Source organism: Strix uralensis, chromosome 13 (genome assembly GCF_047716275.1).
Source record: "Strix uralensis isolate ZFMK-TIS-50842 chromosome 13, bStrUra1, whole genome shotgun sequence".
In the NCBI taxonomy this organism is placed as follows: Eukaryota; Metazoa; Chordata; class Aves; order Strigiformes; family Strigidae; genus Strix; species Strix uralensis.
The window spans coordinates 13704606-13732433 of record NC_133984.1 but is presented as its reverse complement, the minus strand read 5'-3'; the positions used below and the strand labels follow the sequence as shown (position 1 = coordinate 13732433).

General features: G+C 49.8%; 2 protein-coding genes across 4 annotated transcripts in view; both read right to left on the bottom strand.

Annotated features, from left to right (window-relative positions):
- Positions 1-5448: 5448 nt before the first annotated feature.
- AMER1 (APC membrane recruitment protein 1) lies at positions 5449-15585 on the bottom strand. 3 transcript variants are annotated; one of them, XM_074882553.1, is made up of 3 exons: positions 15562-15585; positions 10999-13723; positions 5449-10716 (listed from the first exon to the last, which is right to left on the bottom strand). In XM_074882553.1, exons 2-3 carry the CDS (start codon positions 13651-13653, stop codon positions 10303-10305), a joined length of 3069 nt encoding a protein of 1022 aa, XP_074738654.1. In that variant the 5' UTR covers positions 13654-13723; positions 15562-15585; the 3' UTR covers positions 5449-10302. The 3 variants fall into 3 exon arrangements, with proteins under 3 accessions (XP_074738654.1, XP_074738653.1, XP_074738655.1); XM_074882554.1 differs by having other exon boundaries at positions 10366-10716; positions 10878-13723; XM_074882552.1 differs by having other exon boundaries at positions 5449-13723.
- Positions 15586-17940: 2355 nt separating this feature from the next.
- ASB12 (ankyrin repeat and SOCS box containing 12) overlaps positions 17941-27828 on the bottom strand; it is a 13606-nt gene continuing 3718 nt past the window's right edge. Inside the window, exons 2-6 of the mRNA XM_074883108.1 lie at positions 27674-27779; positions 25951-26098; positions 21922-25605; positions 19170-20015; positions 17941-18158 (exon numbers count right to left, since the gene is read on the bottom strand). Of these exons, the coding sequence (XP_074739209.1) occupies positions 18025-18158; positions 19170-19980 (945 nt within the window). The 5' untranslated portion in view covers positions 19981-20015; positions 21922-25605; positions 25951-26098; positions 27674-27779 and the 3' untranslated portion in view covers positions 17941-18024. The remainder of the gene's footprint in view (positions 18159-19169; positions 20016-21921; positions 25606-25950; positions 26099-27673; positions 27780-27828) is intronic.

Sequence of the window (27828 nt, the reverse complement as noted above, 5' to 3'; positions counted from 1 at the left end):
TTACTATCTCTGGAGGGACGTAAGAGACAGTTGGAGACCCAGGACCTTTCCCCAGCCTTCAGATCCAGGCTCAGGTCAGCAGGTCTGCCCTACACCTTTACAAACTGGGGCAATTTCAGGAACAAAAGCCCAGTCGAAGAAAGTGATGCACAGAGCAGCTCTACACCATGCCTAGTGATGCTCAGGGGTGTGATTCAGCCCTCTGTGATAAGATGGCAATTAAACAGCAACCACTCATTCCCTGCAATGAGCCTGAAATGTCCCAAAGCACCCAGCCCCACTTCTCTTCAGTGTTGCCTGTTTCCAAGGCGAAACGTTATTTTCCATTATTTTTTTTCCATCTCTGCAGACATCAGGGGGGGCACAGAGGGTTTTGCCTGCCTGAAATATTTTCTCCCATGATAGTAATCACTTTAAGTAGGTCCTGCCTGAGCTGTGGATCACTCCTCTGCCTGACCCCATCAGCTTTGTATGCCTTTGAAAAGGGATTTACCTCAACCAGTACTTGTCTGTCCTTTTACACCCCCAAGAGTAGAGAGTTCTGCTTAAAGTGAGGATTTAGAGAGATAAAGATAAAATTAAATATACAGCAAAGCTTGCTGGACTGCGTTGTGCAGCTGAAGCATCATCAGAAGAGCTTCATGGCCACAAATCCCCAACAATCGGCTTGATTAATGGGCTGGCTGCTAATTATCACACCCAGCTTAAGAAACAGGGCCAGGCTGTGCTTTGCCTGGCAGCCTGGTCCTAGCTGGCATCTCAGTGACATCCAGGGATGCCAGAGCCCAGGGACCTCTTCAGTGCTGCTGTCTCCCCACAGGTCCCCCCATCACCCATATTATTGCTGAGCTGCATCCCCAAGCTCAAAGCCCTGGAGCCTCACAGCTGCCCTACCTATCCCACCCCTTCTTCCACTAAGGTAAAGTTCACAATCTCTTTGTTGTTTGGGTTTTTTTAATTAGTATCCTCAGCTGAGACTACATTAGAGCCATGTTCAGCCCCAGAAAGACCCATTTTGCTCCAGCCTCTGGGAAATGAGAGTCGAGAAGAAGCCTGCAAGTATTACAGATGCCCGTGTCTTCCTTCACCGAGTGATGTTGTTGTGTCAGGGCTTTTTAAATTACTTTGGAGAAAAAAGGGGAAAAAAAAAGAAACACTTCAAAGTGTGAAATACATTTGCATGATGACAACTGACTTCCAGTGTGTTTTCTTCAGTAGTGCCTTGTTTGCAGTGAATGAGTCGATTTGTATTTACTAGTAGGCAATTAAAGCTGAAGGTTTGAAGCATCCCTGGTGGGATGGACCAACCCAAGAGCAGATCACACCACCCTCACCAGCAACACTCTGATACCACAGTCAAAGGCTTCTCCTGCTACGTGTGCAGCAGGAAAGCAGTGAGAGAAAGAGAAAGCAACACAGGAACAAGGTGAAATCCATCTCCCGCAGCATCCCTCTGCCAATCTGTGCCCCGGTGACTTCTAGCATCCCCTCCAGTACCCAGTCGCCTGTATCCATTGCTCTGCCAGTGAGCTGTTGTTTGCTGTGGGTGAAGCCAAGGGGAATATGCCCCAGGCACTTCTGACAATGTGGTTTTAAACTCCTGCAGTCATGAGCATTGCCAGCAGTCCCCCAGATAACTCCAGTCCCTGCCGGGGACCCCCAGCTGGCACAGCAGGCTTTGCCATCACACTCGGGAGAAAATGCTGCTGCAGCTTTAGCAGTCTTAGACCTCAAAAATGGGATCTGGAAAGGCAACCTGAGTGCTTTGGGGAATGTATTTTAAGCCAAGAAGCATGTAGGATGCGGGAAGGATGCTTGGAATAACAGCTGGGTGGACTGCAAAGAGGATAGACAAGATCATGACTCCAGAGGGAGAATTTGAAAACTGAGATGAGATTTAAGCTCATGACCCAGGAACCACCAAGTACCACCAGGCACACAACCCTCACCCCTGCCCATCCTTCCAACAGCCTTTTTTTCTCCTTTCTGGATGAGGTTCCCACCCTCGGCAGGGGAGAGCCTTTTGCAATACTGACCTGGCTCCATGTTTCATTTTTCCCAGCTGATTAACTTTCAGACCTCTGCCCGTGTTTAAAATTAAGGAAAATAATTGGAGCTCATCAATCAGTGGCAGTCACCACCTGCCCTCTGCCCTTTCCCCTGCCTGTGTATTTTTTTTCCCCTCCTTAAATTCAATTAGGGATGATCAGGAGCTTTCTCCCCCCAGAGAAGCACTGGGCTGGTGGCCTCTCCCTCGTGGTGGTCCCTCTCTGCTTGTTGTCAGAGGTGGCCTCAGCTGCTGCCTCTGTCCCTCACCATCCCCATGATGGGGAGGTCACACGAGCACACGATCCCATGGGACGGCTGTCAAGGACAGAGCAGGGATGGAGCTGCCTGAACGCCTGGCTCAAACCCCGCTTCACCTTCTCCCCCAGCTCCTATTTCTGGCAAAACCCCCTGAAGCTACAACTGACATCAACCTTCCCTGGTGACATGGTCAAACCTCCTCCCTGGGGCAAAGCAACAAAAACACCCTTGTTTAAACCCAAAATTGCCTCATATGCTGCACCATGGCTTCAGGCACTGCCAGAGGCTGCAACTATCTCCATCCAACCTGGGGAAAGCCTTTCCCTGCGGGCTGGAAGGTATTCCAAGCTGAAAGGCAGCAGCTAGCCAGAAAATAAGGCTATGGGTGGTCCTCCCCTGCCCCCACTGATCTCTGCAACAGCCCCCAGCATCTCCTCCAAGGCTGACAGCAAACAGTCCTTGAGTGCATATTTCCCTTTTTCCATCAGGCTTGGGGGAAAAAAAAGCTTCAAGTAAGAAAAACATATTAATTCAGTTAAAATATGCCCTTTGCTATGGACTGCATGCAGTGTAGATGTGTTCACAACACGAGGGGGGACACAGCTGTGGGGCAGCCCTGAACCATCACTGCTGTGCCCAAAGGGAGATATTTGCTCTTATCTGTTGAGAAAGCTCTTTAGATATCTGAGCTCTAGCTACCTACTCAAGACCTTCTTCACCACCTTTTCTACACCTTTGTTACAGTAGAGTGGTTTTTAACACCTACCCATCCCACCACTAGTTCCCAGCTGCCTCCCATTAGAGGCATCAAGACTAAATAGGTGTGACCTGTGCAAAGCTGTGCATGGTCTGTTGGTGAAGTGCCTGAACCTTTTCATCACCTACAGGCATCTATGGCAGGGTGAGACAGTGGATAGTGGCTGTGCCAAGCCTGGCACAGGGCAGTTTCCCCAATAACCGATGTTCATCCCCAGCTGGTGGTCCACGAGCAAAATCAGTGGCCATGATAGAGCCTGTTTTCATCTAAAAGTAAAATACTGAAAGATTCAGGCTTGACACAGGCATGTCCTCCGAGGCACAACATTGGGGAAGGCACGGGCAGCAGAGAGGAAGCTTTGAGTGGAGTGTTATAAGAAAAGTCACAGTTTTCAGAGAGGATGCTCCCATCTAAGGAGGTTTGGGGCAGCAAAAGATCAGTGCAAGGAGGAGGAGAGGCAATAGGCACCCCCAGTTGCTCACAAACCCCGAACCCCACAGCAGAGGTTTGCCCTTCCCTCCAGCATGATAGATGGCTGGGAATCTCCCAGGGATATAGTCAGAAAGGACAAAGCCTCCCCAGGGCATCTGCCTTGCAGCTGGGTCCCATTCCATGGCCACTCTGGACTCATTAATGTAGCCGCTCATCAGACACTACAGATAATTACAGCTTTTTACAAATTCAGTTTTTGCCCAAGGAAAGGGGAAGGGAAATCAGGACTCTTCTGGGCCTTTCAATACATTTTGAAACCTTGGGAGGTACCCAAGGAACACATAAAGCACCATCCGAGCTACTGTGGGGATCAAAGGTGAGCTCTCCGGTGGAGCTTGGAGCAGGCTGGGGGAAAGGATGCTCCTGGCACCTGCAACAGCCTTACAAAGATACTCCCAGCACTGCCCTGGCAGTGCTGCAGCAGCGCCCCGGGCAAACACGTGGAAAATGGAGAGAGTGCCATCATAAATAAAAGTCTTTGGCCAGGGCAAAACCCAGTCTTCCCCAGCTGTCTCACTGAAGCAGCTCCAACAGCAGCTGAGCCCCAATCCAGTGTCTGACGCCACTGCCTGCCCCTCACCCTGCCTCTGGGCTGCACCCCAGGCTTTGCAGATTTTCAGAGAAAAGCCGATCTGTGGTGCGTGGTGTTTGCTGTCAGCCTCTCCACTGCCTCATGAACAGCAGGAGAGGTCCTATACCCCCATACAAACATGGGGTGCCACATCCCCATCGCTCCTGGGTCATCATTTCTATTCACTCAGAGTATTGCTTGGAGTCCTAGCAAATCTTATTTCAGCTTTCCTTCTGAAATCCAGCAATGAAATCAGCCAGGCCAGGTGCTAAAGAGCAAGAAGAGGAGGGTGAAGCAGGAGTAATGAAGAAAGATGAGTTTCTTTTAAACAGCTGCTGGAGCACAAGGAAGAGCAGGTGCCTCGGCTCGCCTCCCGCCCTGCCCCATCCCTCACTTGGCCACACGCTTCCTTGCCCCAGCTACACGCTTTTGAGCACCTCATCACCCAAAGCAATGCTGGAGAGGCCATTAATTAAAACCGATTGGAGGGATAAGCTATTTATCAGCTATTAGCTGGGGGAAGATGCAGTTCTCAGCAGTGCTCATGAGCATGTGCCTTCGCCCAGGGGTACTCCCAAAGCCCTGGGGGAGCAGGATACACAACTGCAGCAGAGACACAGCCCGGAGAAACTAATAGATCAGGAAACTATGCTACTAAATAATAATGCTGATAAATTCCCTTAGAAGTGCTTATTGAACAATAAATACCCAAATTAAAGCCATGCCTTCAACCCCTTCTCTTCCATACCAAGGAACCTACCAGTCAGGCCAGCCAGGTAGCACAGGGCAGGGGAGGAGGCAAAGCCATGACTGGTTTTCCAGCTCCCATGGATGCCACCAAAATTCCTGTTATAATAAAATTTGCTGAAAAGGAAGGAGCCTGGTGAGCTCAGCCTGACTCACTGACGTGTACCAGCTCACCTGTGGCCGCTGGCACCTTGCGAGGACAGACCCTGCCAACGATGCTTCACTAACTCGGAGCCACACGATCTCTGCTCCCCATCACCCACATCAGCCCTGGCCACCGCTCGAGCCCAGCGACAGCAGAGGACGAGAAATGAAGAGGGAAGGTTTGAGGGGCTGGTGCCTTAAATGATGGATATTTCGCGGGGTTCATTTAACGGCATGGGGTTTGGCCGAGGAGTGTGTTACGGACCAGCGGTGTGCTGTGCTCTCTAAAGCATCTCTTCTGTTCCCTTCTCCCAGTGAAAAAGCCACTTCACTTGCAAATAATCAAGAGATAGGAGGGGAGGGAAAAGAAAAAGATTAAATCAAGCATAAAACAAGCAGGAAAAAAACAAACCACAAGTGAAATCCAATGTTCTCTAAAAATCTGAAGTTTATTCATTAGAATTCAGTGAAAGGAACATTCATTTTAAAACACAATCAATACATTAAAAAGTTTAAAGGACTAGTAGCAATGAGACCAGAAAGAAAATGAAAAAAAAAAAAAAAAAAATTCAGACAAGTCGGTCACTTGGGAGGAGCCACCTCTGCTCCCAGGGCATCTGCAGACCAGCTCTGCAGCCTGCCCACAGCGGGATGGCAGAGGGGAAGCACAGGGCCACCTGTGAAAAGGGCTAATTATTTTTTTTTCTTTAGAACTGAGAGGCTTTTCTAGATTTTAATTTATCACTTCACCCAAGTGTATCTTCTAGGATGACTCAATGCCAGCAGGTAGAGCAGGTAGCCCAGCTGGAGAGGAAGGAGACACAAAATTAAGGGGCAGAGGGAATGTGAAATGTGGCGTGGGCCCAAGCGCCCCAGGAATGTTTGTGGAGCAACCTGCCCATCCAGTCCCCATGCTGGGAATGGGGGCAAACCCATTTAAGAAAAATTTTAAAAAGCACCATTAGGTGAAGAGCTATTTAATTAAAAGACACAAAAATCTATGCAGAGCCAAATGTCTCAGTGGCAATTGCCATCCCTGCTGGCGTTGGCGGTGGGGGGAAAGAAGGGGAAAAAATTTGCTTTTGGCTGTAATGTTTTAGCTTTTCAGCATTTAATTTTCTTTTTGCACATCACTGTTTGACATTGTTCTTGTCTGCTCCATTAATCACCGTGGCCTTCTGCAGAGAAGTTATTTCAGCCCTTACACCCCACACAGGGTTGCAAACTCTGCAGGGGCACAACTCCTACAGAGTCAAGCAAACAAAGCAGCATATTCATTCAACTAAATAAAAAACAAAAGCAAGAAGAGCCACATTAACAAGTGTTGGGTCTTAGCTTACCAGAAGCTCTCCTTGCATTTCTGATCCCAAAATTCAAGGCAGTATTATTCCAGGAGGATGCTTTTACTGATGCTGGCAATGCAGGCGGCATGGGGAGCTCCAGCCTAGCGTGACAGGAGGGGAGAAGGCAAAAAACCCCGGTAATCCCAGGCCGACCCCAGGATTATTTAAATACTCCCAGCCTGGCCAGGGAACACCAAAGGGAGAGGAAATTCGTCACCCGTTTCAAGAGCATCGCCACGCACCAACCAACAGCGTCTCCTGCATGGGGATTTAAGAAAAGCCCCAATTTTGGATAAAATAATTTAAGCACACAGAAGGGAAAAGCCCAGCTGAAATCTGCAGTTTTCTAGTTTAAAGACAGTCAACAACATTTTCGGGGAGAAATCACCAAAGTCCACAAATTCAGATGAAAAACAAAACTTAAAAAAAGAAATAACAGTTGATGAGCGTGACAAAGCAGTATTAAAACAAAGACATGTCAGCGGTGTGTGCAAAGAGCAAGCGTGTGTATTGGTAACGGACCGGCTGCTGGGTTTCAGAGCTGGCCCTGGATATAAAGTGGAACAGCACGTTACAGGAGGGTACGAGGAGCAAGGTGGTTTCCTTGCATTGCACGGGCAGTGGCAGCAGCAGCAATAATTGCCTTTTCTCCATCGGAACAGTAAACCACACCACTTTAAAAGACAACGCACACGAGTAAAAGAACAGTCCATAAAATTTCCCTGTGAATATAAAATGCAAAACTATACAAAAATAGATAAAATCGACCATTTTCTTATGTGTATAAAAGCAAACAAAAAAAACCCAAAGTCCCCAAAATGCAATACAGAATTACTTGGTAGACTGACCCGAACGTCGGTGGTTTCATCGCAAGTTAACAGCCACAATTCATCGCTTTGAGGCAAAGACCTTCCCTGGAAGGGACGTATTCAGGCAAGTTCCTCCAGGGAAGTTTTTCCTTAATATCTTGGCAAGACAATCTACTATTCCTGATTTTTATGACTTATTTTTGGTTCGGAAGCCCTTTTTCATAAAAAGCCTCAATTACCACTCTCAAATTTGAGTTCCTTGGGTAAGGCAGTATTTGACTAACAGCTTGATCCACATCAAGACCAGAAGATCTGTTTCTATTTATCCCGGGGCAGACGGTATTTTAGAAAGAACAATACTTTAGGCAGTGAAATCCAATCTCTCTATGGCAGCGATAATTTACAGGCTGGATTAGCTCATTGAAAATTCTTATTTCTTTGGGTTAATAGGGCAGAATACACCAATAATCCAGCAAATTAGCTCCAAAAATGCTTTTAGAAAACTCATTTTAAATCAATAGGTATTTGCTTCATTTAGTTCACATTAAATTAAGAGGAGAAACCTTTGGTATAAAGTCAGATTATCAAGTCTTGGCTGTATTGCTTTCACACATTCGAGTCTAGAAGCTGTTTTCACTAAGCCTTTCCATTACGTACCTACAACCAAAAGAATTATTCCTAGAGACATGCACTGAACATTCATTTTAGCACCGAGACACTTTCATACCTCACCAAGACTTTGGCAAAGGCTGCACCATGTCTAAACAGAACACTACGCAAAAACCCCCTTAACCCGCAAGATGCCTTTGGTGACACGCTAAAATAAAATAGTAATTAAAAAAACAGTCAGGGGCTGCTGCTCAGGCCAAGCAATTACTGCGAATGCCTGTCTGCGTGACGACGTCTCCAGTGTCGCCAGCAGTACTTGCTTGTGGTTTTTATTTTGTGAGTGGCAGTGAGATGTGCAGTGACAAGACCTGACCCTGTCCTTACTCTGAGCAAGAGGGGAGCCAGTTCCAATTAGGCAATATTCATTAGCAGACGCTCACACGCTGTGCTAACAAGGGGAGACTGCACTCACACCTCAGAGGTGGGGGGACCCTTCACTGGCCTATCATGTTCTCCTCTCCAGGTTGGGGATGTGGAGCAGAAGCAGCATCAAGGGCCAGGTTTGTCCCACGAAATCCTCTCTGGTTGCACAAAGGGACAGGAGAAATAAACGTGGCATGGCAGGTTCCTGCAATAACTCCCTGCAGGAATACTGGTAGGAAAATACTGAAAAATTAAGGTTTAAGCCCATGGATACACAGATGGGTCTACTCTAGCCTCAGCAGTCTGTTTAGGAAAGAAAAAAAAACACGTTAAATTGGCAAAGCCTGGCTTTGCCTTTCCCTGCTCCTTCACAGATATATATATAAGGACAGGGTAGTACAGAGTCCCTTCTCAAAAAAGAAGTATCGGGACCTCATTTTGCTTGGGCGAGGTGGGGAAAACAAACCCAAACCAGCTGCTTGTGCCTGTAAATACAGTGATGCAGGGAGTTGCTGACGTTTCCAATGGGAGCCACATCTGTGTGGGGCTGCTGGTCCAGAGAGCAGCAGGGGGGTTCCCTGCCGTGGGCAGGAGTCAGCAGGAAAAGCAAGTTAGGGCTGGGCAGAGCTGCCCCTTGCCCCACACTGCTCCGGAGATGGGAGAAAACTCTGATATTTCCAGTTCATGATTTTTTTTTTTTAATGCTACAAACTGCTGAAAAAAAAAAGCAGAAAAGGGGCAACTTGGGGTGAGGGGAACAAAAATCATCCTCAGTAACTGAATTAAAATCAGAATACAGAGCTTGGACAGAAGAAGGAAGAAGCTTTGTAAGTCACAGACAGGGAGGTTTGGTTTAGAGACAAGCGTGTTTGAGATCATGGAGGACATGGGAGACACCTCAAGGACCACCGGCCTGAAATAGATGTTTCCAGGAGCTCGCACAACCTCCTCTGACAAAGTCTGTCTCCTTAGCTCATGTCCCTCCTCCACGCTCCTTCGAAGAGGAAAAAGAAATCCAAAACCTGCAGCAACCTCCAGCTTTTTTGTTCCCTCCAGTTAGGAGGAAGAAGTTGTGAAGCCTAATTTAGGCTGCGTTACATCCTGTATTCCAATTAACAGAATACTTTCCTTGTATGAGTCTATGCAAAGAAAACAATTGTAAAATAATTTAAAAAAAAAAAAAAACAACAACCCACAAAACTTCCTTTTGAAGAAAGTAAGAGCATCGGCAACTTCACAGCTACCAGCACGATGCAAATTTAGCTTATTTCAAAGACCTCATCCGTGTGCCCATGGCCTGGGAGAGGCAAGGAGCGTGGGACAAAGCACAGGAAAGGTTGTTTCAATCAGCAATTACACACTGTGAAGACAGACCACGACAAAGAAGGGACCAACACTTTGTTCTTAAAAGGGACACCATCAACAGCACATCTCTCCTAGCACAGTATCTCTGAGCAAATTAAAACTAGACCTGGAAAACATCATCAGCACGCACACAAAAGCTCCTGCTTTCCTTTGGGGCAAAGGAAAAAAATAATAAATAAAAATATTACTGCAAAGTTCCCCTTTCAGCTGACTTGCCTCCTGTCCTTGCTCTGGAAATAACCAGCATCCTTCCTCCCAGCCTTCCCAAATCAAGACTGAGATAGAAGACATTCAAAGTGAGCCTGAACCAAAACATTTCACAGAGAAGAGGAAGAAGAAACTCAGTTTCTCTCACAAGTTTCCCCAAGGCTTGGTCCCCCAGCTCCAATCCTGCAGAAAAAACCCAAACCTGCCACGTTAGCAATGGGTCCGCGCCCAGCGTGTATTCTAGCAGCAACGCGAGCGCATGCCAGGTGCTGCTACTGCACTTGGCATTCAAGAGCGTGGCAGCTCGCGCTGGAAAACAAGTGCCTCAGCGTTAACGTATGAAGCCCGGAGGCAGCTCTGAACCCCGCCAGAGCATCCGCAGCGGCCAGACCATGCACCATGGCTGCGGGAGAGGAGCTCATCCTTATCAGTCCAGGTCTAAATTCAAGTCACTCACAAATTGCTCGTTAATGTTTACTTTCTCCCTCCCTGCCCTTTGCAACCTTTTTCACACCCTCCCCGGAGCAGCTATTCAGCTTCGGTGACGCTCACAGCAGCGCTCCGGCAGCCGGCAGGCAGCGCGTGGCCAGGGGAAGCTCTGCCTTTCAGGGGCTCTCCGCAGCACTCCGGGCTCTTTACCGTGTCGGTGCTGCCATTGGGATGCTGAGGCACGCCCTGGGCGATGCCGACGGGTTTGCACTTGGCGCGTTTCTCCGGGGAGCAAGAGAAACTACAGCTCGGGGGCAGCTCGGGCTCTGTTTCTCCCAAGGGTAACAAGCGGGCCAGCTTTTTGGCAGCGACTTCTCCCTGGTACCTGTAGGGACTGGCTGTCTCCTGGAATCGCCTCGTGTCGGTCTGCAGAGGTAAATTGGAGGGCCTGAGCGGGTGCCTGTTCAGCTCCAGCTCTTGGGGCCGCCTGTCTGGAGTGTCTCCAGCGACATTCTGGGAAAGAGACAGGAAAGGGGACACGGTGCCTGGCTGCTCTGATGGCTCCCAGGCACTCTCCATCGCAGCAGCCGGAGCAAAACCCCAGTGCTTCACCCCACCAGCAGCCGTGTCGGTGTCATGCTGGATGGGCTGCAAGCCCAGCCAGCTCAACCCACCATCAGGAGCCACCAGCTCGCCCTCCTCCTTGCTCCTGCTCCTCCTTGCTCCACCCAAATCCTTTTTGCCACCCTCCCACTTCGACCAGAGCTGGCTCGGCTGAAGGCTGCTCTTGGCAACCTGCGAGTCGGCAAGCTCAAACTCCAGGCTCTCCGTGTCAAGTGACCGGCTCCTCCGGGCGACAGAGAGTGGTGCTGGCATGGAGGGGCTCAGCCCGTGGAGGCGGAGGTGGCGGGGCAGGCTGGCAACACCCCAGTTGCAGCTCTGGAAGGAGCCCGGGGAGTACCCCGGGGACATTCTCTCGTCACATTCAGCCAACGACTCTTTCCGTCCGTAGCCATCATCAAAGGCCTCAGCAATGTCCTCGCCAGCATTCATCTCGGGATGCTGCTCGCACTCCCCTTCTCCTTCCTGCTCCACATCAACAACGTCAAAGGTGACCATGGTGGGGAGGGCAGGAAGGTTCTGGGTGAAGGAAGAGCCGGAGGCAGAGCTCCCCAGACTTTCGGAGAGGCTGGAGAAGAGGGTCCCACTGCTGGCGAACTCCACCAGTGCTTGCGAGAAGCTCACAGCATGCTCAGGCTCACGCTCGCTGCCCACCTGGGGCTTGCCAGTGGTGGTCTCCACTCCACTGCCACGCTCATGCTCTGGGAGTCCATAGCTAGGGAACATCCCTGCTTTGGCTGGGGCTACGCCACTGTGGATGGAGCCCCCAAACAACCCACAATCCAGGTCCGAATCGAACCCTGAGTTCTTTTTTGTGAGCTGAATAAGGCAACTTCCTTGGGCTTTTTGGCTGTTGTAACAGTTTTCTGGACACAGAGTCCCTGGAAAATCCCTCCACTCCGGATTTTCAGCTCTAGCCACCAAAACCCCACTATTCACACCCCTGTTTAGGGCATGTGAGGCCATCTGCTCACTACCAAGGCCACTCTGATTCTTGCCAATTGAGCTGGCTGCTCTAGTTTTACATTCAACGCACTGCTTTTCCCGGGGACACTTCTCCTTGCTGGGAACATCAAGTCGTTTCAGTAGCGGTTCCCTCTGCAGCTCCCAGTACAGCAGCTCTTTCTGAATGGCTGCTAGCCGCTCTTCTTCTGTTTCCATCACCCCTCTTTTCTGATCCATCATCTGGATCAGGCTCTTCTCGGCAGGGAGGCAGAAGTCCAAGAAGTAGCTGAAGATCCCTGGGCGTGAGACTTTGCTCTCAAACAGGGACTCCTCCCCGTGAGAGGGACTCATGAGAGCATCAAATTCATAAAGTGCATCACCGCTGTAACTGTCTCTGGGAAGACGGTCCTTCTTGATCTCACCGAGCCCATCTCCGGCTTCATCCTCTGGCCCTGGTGTGGTGGAGTCGTAATAACCCTCATCACTATTAGGGGCAGACTCTTGCTGGTCACTCTGTGGTGTCAGGAGGTCAACACCATCCATCGCGTCCCCCACGTAGGGGTGGGCTTCTGCCTCGTGCAAGGCATGGGTCTCCAAACTGCTACTCGACACCTGGGCTCCATAGTTCCTGTCCCCTGCCGTGTTGCTGTTCCATATCTGGTGGAGGTACTCCTCTGCCTCCTCAGGTATGGCCATCTCCTCCCCACCGCCCTGGTAGGTGACCAGGCAGGAGCTCCGTTTAGTAGCATCTCTGCTGCGCTCCACAGAGATGGTGCTCTCAGCGATGTCGGGCTCAGCAATGTCGTCTCCACACCCCGTCAGGGAATCGAAGCTCTTCAGGGAAGTGACATCTCCTAACATGATGCTTAGCAGGTCCCCAGAGTGTAGGCAGGGAGGGTCATTGTCCATGAAGTCTGGATGAAAGGCCAGCAGCAGATTGCCATGGTCAAACTCTGTGCAGTCAACAGCATCAGCCTCTGATTTCGTATCCAGAAGGTCCCTCTTCCCCGGCATTGCCACCACGTCGCCCTTGGAGCTGCCTTCATCAGCCACGAGACAGCCGGTCTCGGCACCCTCGCCACAGTTGGCGGCTGTGCCTACCGAGTGGTCATCCTCTGAGCTCCCCAGGCAGGCCACGGCAAGAGGGACAGGCCCCAGTCCCCTTCCCTCCACAGCCCCTCGGCTCTCCACTCCCACCCCAGGAGTTTTGCTGGTCTCCTCTGAATCCCCGGTCCACTCGGGGAGCTCTGCCTTCTCACACTCGGCAACCTTGCTCTTCCGGTGACGCCGGATGCTGTTAAAAAATCCTTTCAGGCCTTTTTTGGGTCTGGGAAAGGAGGACTTATCTCCGTTGGGCTTTTTCTCACAGCCCTCGATACTCCCAGGTGGAGAGCTGTCCTGCTGACTGAAATCAAACTTGGTGCTGGTGTCTATGGCCAAGTGAGCACTTTGGGAGCTCGGCAAAGGGCAAGGATGTGTGTCCCTGCTCCCCTCTGAAGGGCTTTCCAGCTGCACCCCACTGCCCTTGTCATATGCAGCACCGCTGAGCCCATCATGGGTCTTGCATTTAATGAGGCCCTTTTTAGAGGCTACTTTCCCCTGGCCTTTGCTTCTGCCTCCAAAGAAACTGGGCAGCGTACAGATGCTCCTCTTCCCTCCGAACAGTTTGAAAGCCGTTTTCTTCAGCTTGCCAGGGGGTGGCTGAGGCTGCTGTGGCTCTGCAGCCGCGACAGAGGCATTGCCTGGCTCAGGCAGCCGGTCCCCACTCTCCTCCCACCGCTGGTCACTTCCCTCCTGCTGCCCACAGACCACCGACTGAGACCTGGTCCGGGCAGGCTCCTCCGTGCAGCCCGTTTCCATGGCAGCTGGTCGGTTCGGGTGCATCTAGCTGGAAACGATGACTTTGGTAGCAGAGTCCTCTTCTGGGCGCAGAGATCGAAGCACAACAGCTGACCTAGAGCAAAGAGAAAGGGGAGAGAGGTGAGGAGATGGCAGCAGACGGTGCAACGCCAGAGGCACAGAGGTGTCACGAGGCAAAGAGCTTTGTTGCCAGCTGGAACTGGAGCCGCAAAAGCCTCTGACAGCCACTCAGCTCCCTCCGCTCCTTAAAGCCAGGTACGAAAACAACATAATGCTTAAATATACCAGTTTGCAAGTGCAGGAAAACCACGTGACTCCATTCAGTAGCATCCCAGTTGCACAGGGACAGGCAGGTCTGACCCCTGAGCCACCTCACTCTAACCCCTTTGGCTTCCTGGCCTTTTTGCCACCGGGGCAACTGGGTTCAGTTACCAGCTGCCTTTCAGTGGGGAAACAGGCTGCTCCAGCAAGGAGAGGGACTGACACCCGCCAAACCCACTTCCAGCTCTCCCAGACCTAGCATCAGGTTTTGAGCATTTTGACAAAGATCCAGATCAGGATGCAGCCCTTACCCTAAACACGTATCCAGGAAGAAAGCTGTTTACTATACTTTTTTTTTTTCCCCAAGGAAATTTCAGTTGTTTTTAAAATCACCTGCCCAGCAAGAAAGAATTGCGTTAAAAATATCCACCATGAACCACCCTGACCAGATTATCTCAGAAGCAGAAAGGTAGGTTTTAAATTTGATCCTAGACTGATGTCAGAAACAAAAGAACTAAAATAAAGTTTTTTGCAGAGGTGAGGTTGGAGAAAGTAAATGCAGTAAAAATTGTAACATGTTGCTAAGCTGTAAAGCCTGAGGCTTAGGTCTTACTGGTGTGAGGCTGGTGAAGCTTTCCGTAGTGTTTAGCCAGAGGTCCCAAACTAAAAATGATGGCCTCTAGCTCCTGCAACCCAACTGCAAACCTGAAATCTAAATTTTTTTTTTTTTTGCTTAAGTGTGGGGAAGAATGCAGTGATGCTTTGCCTCTATAACTAATGATAACCCCTGGCGTTCACCTGGCAGGCAAACCCCCCTTCGCACCGACAAACTGGGCTTTTCCAGGTCAGCCCAAGAGCCTTTCTGGAGTCCTAGATGCCCCCAAAGACTCTCTGGAGCACTGCTGGGTTTTCTCTGGAGCCTTTCTGCAGGGATCAGGTTAGATAGGCCTGAAAGAAAATCATACACGTGCATCTGTAGACGCAGACTGCTTAAAAAGTAGAGGGGGGGTTTGAAATGAAACGGGAACAAGATTTCCAAAATTCAATTTGAAAATTATTTCGCTCTGGCTCCGCATCAGAGCTGGCATCAAGAGACACAGCTATTTATAGATGCCAGAAAAATAAAGTCACCGAGGGCAAACACCACTGCCAATAAAATATGAAAACAGGGTTTTAAAAAACAAAAAAAGCCCAACACAATAAGGAAAGGCAGCGCTTCACCCACGCTCGGCTTCCCGGGGCGGCCAAGGGCAGACCTGGGGATGCTGGGGGAAGCGGCCGGTCCCGCCGCCGGCCCTCGGGATGGGAACGAGGAGGGCACGTCCAGAGGGGAGCTGCTGGCCCTGGAAGGGGACCCCATGGCCCGGGCCCCTCGCCCCGGCCAGAGGAAAGGCGGCAGAGGCCACGGCTCTTCCCCTCCTCGGTGCTCGCCTTTCACTCAGCCGGGCTCGCCAAAGTTTGGCGAGCATCCACGAAACCGCGCGGCCACCTCAGCGCTACGGGAGGCGACCGGAGAGGGACGGGCCCAGCCCCGCGGCCGAACGCCTCGGGAGAGCCTCGCCCGACCGCCCGCCGCGCCGGCTGGCGGCACCGCCGGGGCCGGGGCCCGCTTGCCAGCCGCAGGGCAGCCGCGCACCACCGGCCCCCCCGCCCCCGCCCCCCGGCACTTACCGGCTGCGCGGGGCGGCTGCGGCCCAAGGGGGGGGGGGGGGGGAAGGGCGGGGGGCGCGGGCCGGGCCAGCCCAGGCCGCCGGCAAGTGGCCGCCGGGGCAGCGGGTCCGCCCGGCGCGGCGAGGGAGGCGTGGTCTCCGTGACGGAAGGGGGCGTGGCCGAGGCGGGGGCTGTCCGGCGGAAGGGGGCGTGGTCCCCGCGGGGGGGGCGCGGCCGCTGTGACGTCGCTCCAGGGTGTGGCGGGGGCGGGAGGCAGTGCGCGCTGCTGCCGCTGCGCCCCGCGGGGGGGGGGGGGGGGCGTGGCAGCGCGCGTGACGTGCTGACACCCGCGGGGGGGCAGTGACGCGACGCGCGTGGCGCCGTCGCGCCGCGGGTGTCTGGGACGTGCGCGCCGCCGCGTGACAGCGCGAGCGCGCGCGCGTGTGCCGGGGTAGCGCGTGTCACTGTTCCTGCGTGTCACCCACCGCCCCGGCTTGGGGAGCCCAGATCCCGAGGGCCCCACGGGTCCACACGGCCACGCCCTCGGCCTGGGGAAACCCACACCAGCCGCGTGGAAACGGAGCCCCTGCAAGACCAAAATTAAAGGGAACACCTTAAAAAACGGGGGAAACGACAGAGGAGCAGCTGGCTGGAGCCACTTCTTTAGGATCATTCCTCCCAAAATGTGGTTGTTTTGATCCCTTCCCGGGCAGGGTGGCCCCATCCCCATCACCGCCACTCTGAGGCAGGGGGCGACAGGTCAGAGGGATTATTTTGGGTGATGGCAGCCCAAATCAGAGCACAAACCAACCTCAGATCCTTTGGAGGAAGACCTTGTGCTGCTCTAGCAGACTAGATACCGTCTGCATTTGTCATCACTTTATAAAGGCCCCATAAAATTAAGCTTCCCAGCATGCTGGAGCATTTCCAGCTGAAATCATCGCGTTTCTAGCAGCAGCTTAGTGCCCCTACACAGTTATACCCAGCACTCCCCAGCAGAAGACAGCTACAGAGCTGCTGCCATGGAGGTCAAGGGCATCCACCCTCCTGCTGCCCTGATTCCTTGTGCCTTTAATCCACCTCCCCCCAGAGAAGAGGCTGCTTTGGGGGGGCTAGAGAAGAGCAAGAGCAAGACCCATTAGATCCACCAGTCCCTTTTCCCAGCCCCTGCGTCATTCCCCACAGAGTGATTCCCAACGCTTTGTCCAGGCTAATTCAAAGCCCTAATGCTCCCCTCGGGAGATGCCCCACAGCCTAATTAATAGACGCTGATTAACAGATTCTACAACATTTGAAACAAGCCTATAAATAATGCAAAAACACTCCTGTGTTTTGCAAAGAGCAATCCTAGAAGCTCCTGAAGGCCATGTGCCTCTGCCTCAACAGCACTTGTGTTTGAGATGCGATTCGGGTAGGGGGGGACTAAACCGTAGGGGATGTATTCTGCGGTCCAGAGCGTCACTGGCAGGTGTGTGCTGAGCTGCCGAGGAGCAGCGTGGTTTATCTGATGGCTCCTGGCTGTGGGAAGAGCCAGTGAGGCTCCTCCAGCCACCACTGGTGAGGGTGATGTCTAAGGCTCATCCACGTTGTCCCTGTCGCTGGTCACGAGAGCTGGAGAGACCCGGCGAAGGCAGGAGCGGCTGGCGGGCGGCACTGCTCCAGGCTCAGTCTGAAATTCCCCAGCTGCAGCATTTCCCAGCATCCCTTCCAAACAATGCCAGCTGGGCTGCCAGGCTCTTCTGATTAAAGGATATTTCACCAAACAGGTCACAATAGTTTAATAAGAATAGTAGCAACATTTTTAATTAAAAAACCCCAAACCTGGCAAATCACAAAAGAGCCCTCGGCCATAACATGAACTGCTTCTGAGGTAAGATGTCTAAAGACAGAGCTAGGGCAGGGAGACAAGAGTCAGGGAGTGTGGAGACTCTGGATACTTACCCCAGCCCCTGCCTGTTCCATCACCTGGGAGCACCGGGCTTTGCACCAACGTGCCCTCAGGGTCAGGAGCACGCAAAGGAGGCACTTGGAAACCTCTTTGGGAAAGGGGGTTTGAAGGCAGCTGAGGCCACGCTGCGGGGAAAACCCACAGGCATGAAGCCTGGTTGTGCCTCCCTCCTTCTCACTCTTACCCAGGAGAGGAGGAGGTAAAAGCAGCCTTTGCTCCTCTCCCTCTGCCCTCCACGCATTTTCCCAGCTCCTTCATTAAAGGTGTAAAGTCCTTCAGTAAAGAAAGTTTAAAGCCAAACACAGCCAAATCAGATCCTGCTCTACCATCACGCCAATGTGAAGCAGGAGCTGAGGTCTCTGTTTTCTCCCCCCCTTCCCTTACCACCTTTTTGCACGGGCGCTGCTTTTTGGAGACATAAACAAAAATTACTTTGCAACCACAAATCCACATCGGTTTCACCCTGAGCAGCTATCAGAGCGTCTTTTAATTTGGGTGCTCAACACATCTACGGGGAAGGTAGAGTGGGCTGTGCATCACGGCTGGTGTTGGAGGTAGTTTGCCAGGACCGCCGGGATCTCCAGCTCGCCGAGGGTGGGCGGGCGGCCAGCCTGCTTCAGGAGGCGTCTCATCGCCAGCCTGGACTGAGACATCAAGGACTTGGGATGAGCTGCGTAAGGAGAGGGAGGAAAATGAGATGGTCACCTTCAAGACACACAACCCTGCTCCCCTCCAAACCGGGCATTATCCTAAGCCAAGGGACATCGATAGACCAAAATGAAATGTCTTTGCTAGGGCTGGTGACGCTGCATATTCAGCCACAAGCTTCATAGCATGTGCTTCACTGGAGCTGGGCATACAGAGATGAAATCTTCCACTGTCATACGGAAATAAATGCAGTTTTTCTGGACATAGTACAGAAGAGCCAAAGTTGAGCAGCAGAAAGGAGAGGAATGGCAAAAAGCAGCCTTTAACCCAACAGACTGATATTAAGTGGAAAAACCAGGCTGTGGAAATCCCTGTGTGCTCCAGACCAGCACTGACCATGCCAAGGATCCTCACTGAAAGCAGTTTAGCAAGTGTCTAGAAATATTCATGAAAAGCAGATGCTGTGGTGAGTCCAAGAGGGAAGATAACCATGTAAATGTACATGGTGGCTGCACCGCATCACGCCCCAGATCCTAAACAAGGTAACTCACCTCCCGTCACAGCCAGCAGTAGAAATTGAGGATATTTGGTGGATATTAATTGGAATCAAGCCCTCCTGTGACAGTCTCCTCCAAGTCCCAGCAATTTGTTTCAGGAATTTCCTGCGGTAGCCTATATATCTAAACCATCAGATTTAACCACTGGTGGTGGACCTATTCTCCATAAACTTGTGATGTCCTTCTCCTGCTGTGTTCAGTATTGGAGACTTGGGGTTTTTGGCCTGAACACAGCAATTGTTGGGGGAGAGGGAGGAATAAGAGTTCAGAGTAAAATAGTGCTAATACTCAGAAGTTTAAGACTAGAGAGACCCATGCAGTAAAGTGATGCTGCAAAGGGAGTTGAACCTTGTAGGAAAGCCTGGGTAAGGCTATTGGAAAGCAGAGGTAAAGGGGAGGGGAATCTGAAGCCACTTGCACCCAAATGAGCAAAATTAATGCTCATTTCCAGCCCCGGGGCCACACACAGAGATTACCTCTCGCCTGCAGCAGCAGCTCCAGGCCCTCACTGTGGGGTGCCATCTCATATACTGTGACATTGGGCAAGTACACGTTGGCTCCAAAGTCAATGAGCAGCTTGATGAAATTGCTCCTGCAGCCGTGCCTCAGGCAGGTTTCCAGCAGAGTCTTGGGCTCCTTGAGCTGGGCAATCACCCTCTCCTCGGTGCAGTTATAGTCAGGATCGGCACCGTAAAGCAACAGCATCTTAAAGCACTCCAGGTGCCCATACACGGCAGCGAGGTAGAGGGGACCGGAACAAGCCACCGAGTTAGCAGCCCACTCGGGCAGCCTTGCTTGAACGTTGGTTTCTGCGCCGTGGTCCAGGAGCTGCCGCAGGATGTCCACATTCCCATCCCTCGCGGCGATGAGCAGTGGCGAGCAATTGTTGTAGATGCTGCCAACGGGGCTGGCCCCCGCATCCAGGAGGACCTTCACGCATTCCCGGTGGCCATTGCTGACTGCCATGAAGAGAGGGGTTTGAGCCTTCACATCCAGGCTGTCCACCTCCGCCCCATGGGCCAAGAGGACCTTCACACTCCTGAGACAGCCCCAGGTGGCAGCCAGGCGCAGGGGGGTGCTGGGTACACCCCAGCCACTCCTGCGGTTGATGAACCTCTTGTACTTGTCTTGGGATAAGAGGTTATCTAGGGTTTCATAATCATCCTCAGATACTGCTCGGTTCAGCTCCTCGCTTTCTCCATTGTCTTCTTCATCTTCTCTAGGCTGGAGCATGGAGAACATTTTAGTGATATCCATTAGGCTCATTGTTTTTGGTCTGTCTCCCATGTACCACTTTCATCATAAAACGTAAAGCCAAAGACCTATGGGACAACAAAACCAGCACCACCACTGGGTTAGAACCAGCCTCCTGACACCAACACCATCTTTTATTATTATTTTTATACACAATTTAAGGAAGATTCTCAAAAAAAACCCCAACATTGGATTATGATGCTGCCAACATGCTTATCACCCTGCCACCACAGGTGAGGAAATCCACACTGGTGAAGGGCTAAGGCAAGGATGGAGGTCATCGCTGTAGCATGTACGTGGGTCACCTCCACTTAAAATGTTGTGATCAAGAACCTGCTGAGATAATTGAATCTGGTGTTGGAGTTCAAACGCTGCTCACTGGAGTTCAAATGGAGCTCACAGGCTTTTACTTTATTTTTTGAAATTATTTAATGCTGTACTGCTAGACCCTGAGGCAGTAAAAGGTATGAGACTACTCATGGGATACTCAGACCTTGAGCTCAGTAAGGCTCTTGAGTGGCCACTGGCTCTTGCAAGGACTCTACACCCCACTGGTGGATGAAGCCACCCATTTTCCTAAAACCCTCAGAAGTCACCCCATCCAGCTGTTCTTTGGGGAAGCCACTGCGTGAAGAGCACATTGGAAAAGAGCAGGAATCAGCTCTGCTTTGTATCAGCCAAGGCTTCTGCTGGACGCCTGACCAGCAACTGCACTTCCAAGTATGTTGGTACCCACAGAAAACTCAGGTGTTTTAATTTACAAGCCAGCAGCATTGCAAGGTTTTTATACCCTGCCACTGTTTTTAAAGGGATTGGATTTCAAAATAGGAGATGAAGTGAATGGGGAGGTGGCTGGTTTGATTAAGGACTCTCAGCATCACCCTTCCTGAAACAATGTTGATATTTGAATTCAGCAAACCCTCTCCCCTCTCCTGCCTACTCAAGCCCGAGGAGCACGGCTGCAAGAAGGGTCTTGGCTTTTTATAGCGGGTAGCACAGGGTGGTGGCAGGAAGGCAAGGGGATGCTGAACTGATCACAGCAGAGCCAGGGCTGAACCCCGACACGTTTACCAGGCATTTGGTGCAGGGTCTGCCTCGCCATGGCCGAGCGACAGCGTCGGGGAGGAATGCGATGCAGGTTGGCACCTGAGCAGCTGGGAAACGCCACCCACCGGGAAGGGCAGAGGAATTTCTCACCATGTCGCAACCCCATCGCATCTCAGATTTCCTTGGGGAGAGGTAGCAGTGGCAGAGCTCCATCTCCCCAAGCAGCTCCTCCCTGGGAGGAGGCAAGGAGCTGTGCTGAGCAATTAGCCTCTTTCTGCAAAGAAGCTGGGCAGTAACGAGGCAGTCACAGGAGGCTCGTCCCACATCTGCCTGCGGTGGCAAGACGTGCAAGCTCGGAGGAAGCCCCCGTGCAAAGCCACCTTCGCATCTTGGTTAAGTAGAGCAAGGTTGATGGCAGTGAGCGACAGCAAAGCTCTGCTGTGCTTCCACCTGTTTACATTAACGCGGATGATTTAAATAGAAATATGTGAAATAATAACATTACTGTTCTTCATTAGACATGCTGATAAGCTCTAGACCTTTGGAAACACCCCTCGCCCCCCCACCCATAGCTAATGGCGTAGGGGGTTTATTGCAGATTTGATTCAAAAGGAAGGCCCAGTTATATCCCTAAGGGAAATGGTCTGGAAAAGTAAAAAAAACAACTGTAGCATTTCCTGAACACACAAATAAGCCTCTCCAAAGGGACCTTAATTTGACAGCGTAAGTGTTCGTGTGGGGAGCTCACAAATGTTCCTCAAGCAGAAGAGTCCAAAACAGAGTGGTCACCTTTTGAGCTGAAGGAAGCTGTCCCTGCCTCTGCAGGCCCCCCCGAAAAAAGAGGTTGTGACTGGAGCTAAAGGTGACAGAATACAATCACACTTTTACAGCTGGTTACCAAGTTACCTTCAAGTGATGCTGCCTTACCTTTGAGAGGTAGGTGATGCTCATAGCCAGGGTGGGCGAGGCAGCAGTGATCCCATAGCAAGTTCTCCCTCAGTTTAAACAAACAAAAAAAAAATATATATATAGAGAGAGGATCTTGCTGTGTTGGGGATGGACGTCCGCTCTGTGCAACCGGAACGACACAGGCTGTCAAGCTCACAGCTGAAATGCCACCGCGGGGAGAAGGGCCAGGGTGCGCTGGGGCTAATTTTAGCCCCTCAGGGGTTTTATCTTACCACTTCCATTCTTGGAAGGTTCCCCTGGGTAAATATAGAGAGGGGCAGCGAGGTGGGGGGAGGCTGGGACAGGTGCTGGAGGCTGCTTGACCCGTTCGAGCAAACACAAAGCGTTTACTTCACCATTTCCCTGCATAAATCGCAGGGTACCAGGCGATTTTGAGGCCCCGGCCAGGAGAGCACAGTCCCTGCTGCAGCACCAGCCTCTACATTATCCTGACTGCCTTTTCCACTTTCAGAGCAATACAAATGACCATTTGCAACATTCAGAATTGTTTATTAAACACAAGAAGGACAAAAGACCCTGAAGACAGTCCAGACTTCTCACCTGAGCGCTCCTTAGGCTTCCCTCCCAGCTACACCTGCCAGAACAAACCACTTCTTTGGCTTCATAAAATTAAGCAGCACACAGCAAGGCAGAAAACTTTACAGGGGCAAAGAAAAAAAGCAGGGAGCGGTGTTTGGGCTGTCTTATCAAAAGCTGTCAGCTGGTAAGTGTAATCGTATTTTATCCAGTTCCCTTTAAACCTTTTCCAAACTTTTCAGCAGTGGAGCAGGAACAGTCTGACAGTTTGAGGCAGCATTATCAGTGGTACTAGATAACAAGAGGGGAACCAAATTATCCAACAGAAAAATCTCCACTGCAGCAAGAAATAAAATCAGGGGGCTCTGCAAAACATTCATGACATCCCTGGCGTCACCGCCGGACTCACAGTTTGTAGTCAGACTGTGAAAAGCATGGAGAGCAGGAAAACGTTCAATATTGACAGGTTTTAGACTTTTGGCTTCCTCAGTTTCACTTTCTCCAAATTCACTCACAAATAGATTGTTAATTCAAGAAGGTCAATTTCCCTCAAAGTCAACTCTATGAATGGAATTATCAAGTAGGAGAGATGTGGATAAACATCGGAGCAAGAGCGGGGAGTTCAGGGTTTATTAAGCATCAAGAAGCTGCAACCACAATGGGGATGCTGCAGTCAGAAAAGCCACGGCTGGCTGGAAACCCCTTCAACAAGATGCAGAAATAAAAGCAGCAACTAAAAAGACAGTGTATTACAAAGGGAAAAAGGGGGATACAGACAACAAAATGAATACGTGTTAGAAAATATGAAATGTAGGAAACTGTAAGGGAACTTGGAGATGAAAGGAAAATCCTTGAATGGAAAATTTCATTATAAACTGCATATTCTTTTGTCAGTGGTGTGCTGCTTTTTAGTTGTTAACCAAGAACAGAAATCTTAGAAACAAGACCAGCTCTTTGGTAAGGAACAAAGATTAAACTGAATACTAATGAAGCAAAAAGTATAAAGTACTTGCTGATAAATTCACCCTCAACTGGAAGAATGCAAACTGGCATACTCATTGTGCTCCCTTAACAGTCAAAGAAACATCTTAAATAGCATCCTGCACAAATATTTAAATCAGCAGATTCAGATAAACCCCTGTTTTGGATAAGCTTCCCAACACTTTGAACACCAGGGAAGGCTGAGGAGTCAGGAGAGGCCTTCACCTTCTGCCTAAGCTCCAAGCACAGACAGGCTGCCACCGAGCCACTGGCTGACCCGACACGTGCTCCAGGCAAAGCAACTCCTTTATCAGCTCTCCACTAATTGGGGAAGAATTAAAGGGCATAAGTATATCTAACGACAGTCAAGAAGGTTTTTTGGGAAGGTAAATCCTGTCCAGTAATGTTGCTTCCATTAAAGAGATTATAGTTATTAATGCAGCTGAAAAGAGGTAATGAGCTTTCTGATTTAACACCACTAAGCATTCCGATTTAAAAGTTTAGTGCTAAACAGTACCAAATAAATCATTTAGCGGGGATTAAGGATTTACTAACAGTCCTCAAGGTCAGAAATGCACAATTATTGTGTGGGGCTACGTCTGACTCCTGCCTCTGAGCTGTCAGTCACTGCCAAACCGCAGCAAAGCCTTTGAACTTGGGAGTTGCCCTCCCCGCCGATCAAAACATCTGCTCGCAGCTTTCCGGCACTTACACCTGCCTATTCTGCTGGGCGCCTTCTCACCACCCAGCTTGGAGGTGGCTCCAGCAGCGATGTGATTCAGGTACCAACCACGAGAGGGCACGAACACCTGCGGACCATCCCTCGCCTACACCATGCACCCTCACACCAACAGCTCCCAGGGCTCCTTCTCAGGCACATCACTAATGGGTGCATTAACATACAAAATATGTAGCTAGCAGTGAAGGAGGAATCCAGCAACTGTTTCTTCTCCTTCATGAGCTGTAATTCCTTGAGGAATTTTGGCAGCATCAGAGCCCCTGAAGTTCAGCAGTGTTGCAAGATGGTTCCCTACTTCCACCACCTTCCAGGAGCCCCTTTCCTTTTAGATCCAAGGATGCACTGGAGTCAGCAGCTGTAAACTGATGCGACATGATGATCATTAAGGACCTGAAATACAGAACCCAAAGTCAGCATGTGCCTACTCTTTGTTACGTGAGTTATCTGTGTGACACTGATCACCTGAATCTGCCTGTTTGCCCCAGTATGCTCTTCTAAAAGTGCTCCAGGGCTGGCAACGCTTCAAAGTTATTCCTGGGAGAACTCTGCTTTTATTTTACAATACTAAAATGTGCTGGTTTTCATTCCAAAGCTCTGCGGAGGAAGTAAAACTCTAATAATCAGCTCTGAGTCATGCCACCCCCAAAAGCATCTTTGCCCTGAGATCACAAACCATATATGCAATAAGTGAAGGGGGTTTTTTCATTATTCAAAACAGCAGGCAATAAGAGCAGGCATAGGAGATCTGCTCTTAAAGGGTTTTCCAATAGCAGGTAAGACTGCAACAACCACCTTTCAGAAACAGAATTTCTGATCCATGTGAATTGCCAGATTTCCCCCAAACACTGTCTCTAGCCACACACACACTGGATCACTGCACAACAAAAATCATTGCTTTCAAAACACTACTGCTCATGCACCTCCCTCCAAACCAACCAAAAAAAAAATATCAAGAGAAGTATCAAGTTCTAAAGTGCTGTATAAAGGGACATACGAATAGGATAAAACTCAAGAATTGGACCAGATTTCCTTAAAATGGCAAAGGGACTCCCCTTATCTTTATCCTCTCCCTGCTTTCCCCTTGTCAGGTAAGATTTGTAGAAGTCTCTGAGTTGCTTAAGTCCCTTTAAGTGCCTCACCAAGGAGGGGACTGCCCTTAGTTACTGTACAGAAACTGGAACATGTGCAGAATACTCAAATTTCGGAGAGTCAAGTCAGCCTCAGCCTTTGGTCCATACATTTTCTGGTGTGTTGGCCTGCAAAGTGACTGGCCAAGAGCAGCACCTGCTTATTCTGCAGATCCATATGTGGGTTTTCTGACAAGGGGGCTTACATATGTATTTGTATTGATTCCCACTCACACTGGATTCCTCGCTTCATTCCCACAGCTGAGCAGGCTCTGAGATCTGTTCTTTGTCAAGAGAGCAAGAGAAAAAAAAAAACCACAAAACCATATTCAGTAAGTAGGGTTCACTTTTCCTGAAACCACTGCAACAGAGCCATGGGAAACAGGGCTCTGGTCTGACTTACAGAAGGGTTATTACTCTTAAGGCTACTGGGTTTTGCATCCCCCCATCCCATCCACTCCCCCTAAGTGAAACAAAATACAAGGTACAGAACATTGATCGCATGTGAGAGAAATTGTAATTAATTACAAGTAATTACACTTAATTACACCTTCTGCCTATTATTAAAGAAACATTATTCAGGACAAAACTTCACTTTATTTAGGGATTTGAACTTAGGAGGACCTGCAGCAGCCCCACACGCTGACCGATCTGCACAGACCCGTGCTAAGGATCGAGTGCATCTCCCCTCTCAGCAGTGAATGGCTACAGTGGAGGTTCAATCCTGTTCCTGCGTTGTCTGGAGTGCAACGAGAGTATCTCATGGCCTTGCCTGTGCAAACAGATGAAATCATGCTCTTTCTGCTGCTAGTCTGGGTTGGCTTTTTTTTTTTTCCCTTTTAAAAGGCACCAACCCAAAAATTTGTAGTCTACCTTCAGTATCAGAGGAATTTATCCATTTTACATATATGCATGAAGGCTTAACACCAATGTATCTCTAGCAAATCATCACTGCCATCTTTAACTGCTGGGTAACCGAACTGAATAAAATTTGAGTACAAAGTGACATGGCTACCAAAAAACAAAAAAAATCAAGTATTATTGCTCTACTGCAAAGAATCCACAGATGCAGAATGAAAACAAATCAATATTTTAAAGCATCCTTGGCACACGCGAATCTGAACCTCAACAAGAAAGCAGATTAACTCAACTGCTTTTTCTATCTGAACTTAGAACAGCAGATTTGACCTTAAACCAGTGATTTTTCAGTACATACCTCCAATTAAGTTTACTGATCAGTATTTTTTCTCAGCATAAGGTATTTCCTAAGAGCTGTTGAAAACATGTCTGTAGCAATACTCCTACGACAACTCTAAATGAAACCTGCCCCCTCAAAACTAAAGTTAGCTTCAATAGGGAAGTTTTAAATCACCCTCAGCAAAGATGCTGTCAAACAGACAATACGTTTTCCCCAAATGTAAATTACAGCTTTATCAATTCTAGTCAGTGTTAATGCTAATAATCCAATTAAATGCAAGGCAAGACTAATTTAGGTACATGAAGGACTTCACTGGCATTAGTAAGAACATTTAAAATTAGTAAGAAGGAAAAAAGACTTTGAAACATCTGGGGACTAAGTATACCCAAGCGTCAGGCGTATTTTTTGCCTTAATACCTAGAAAAGAAATACCCATTTTTAAGATGCACAGTGCAGTGGAAAATACTAAATCAGGGGCTGGGTAATAAGTACTGGCCTTGGGTCTATTCCTTGTCTTCAGTCCTACCCCCGCCCCCCCAGCTGATGATGGACAGTTCAGGGCTATTCATATTTAGGAGTAAAGGCTGAAGGTCTGGTGCTTAACTGATCTGGGTAAAACAGTTTCTCCATCTCTCCTGCTAACCTTCAGCATGCTCTGCAAGTTGCATTCATGTCACTCAGTTCCCCCACCTCCACACAGAGCATTAAAAACCTCCAAAGGCTTATTTCAAAATTAGTCACTAAAATAGCCTACATTGCTTTGCCAGGCACAGATTTAAACCATTTACATGAATTTACCAATCCAAATGGCATCCTGAAGCATTCTGTAAAGCCTTATAAACATCAAATTAACTTGTATCACCTCATTTCTCTCTGCTTTGCAGATCTGTATTTAATTGTGGGATTTGACTGTTACTGCACAGCTGTAAGTTATTAAAGCACAGATTCCAATCTTGGTTATAAACACAAGGCAAGTTTTGCACCTGGAATCTCCCTCAAGCATTCTCCCACCTCACTTGAGTTTGTCCGCACTCAAAAAAAACCCACTTTGACTCACTACTGAAGTTATGATTAAAAAGAATTGGATAAAAGAGCAGATGGACTGCAGGTTCTTCACTCACAGATATCAGAAAAAAAAAATCTCTTCACCTGGTACCACGCAACACCCACAAAGGTCAGACTCAATTCCTTACAGCAGGCCAGAAGAAAGGTCTAGTTGCTTCTCAGGCGGCTTTTGAAGACAGCCTGGAGCCACCTGTAGACAGAGGGGTAGACAGCTTTCCAGGAGGAACAAAACATTGAAA

What these genes read in the sequence shown, in the direction of transcription:
- AMER1 (XM_074882552.1), bottom strand. Translation starts at nt 13,653, where the DNA reads ATGCACCCGAACCGACCAGCTGCCATGGAAACGGGCTGCACGGAGGAG.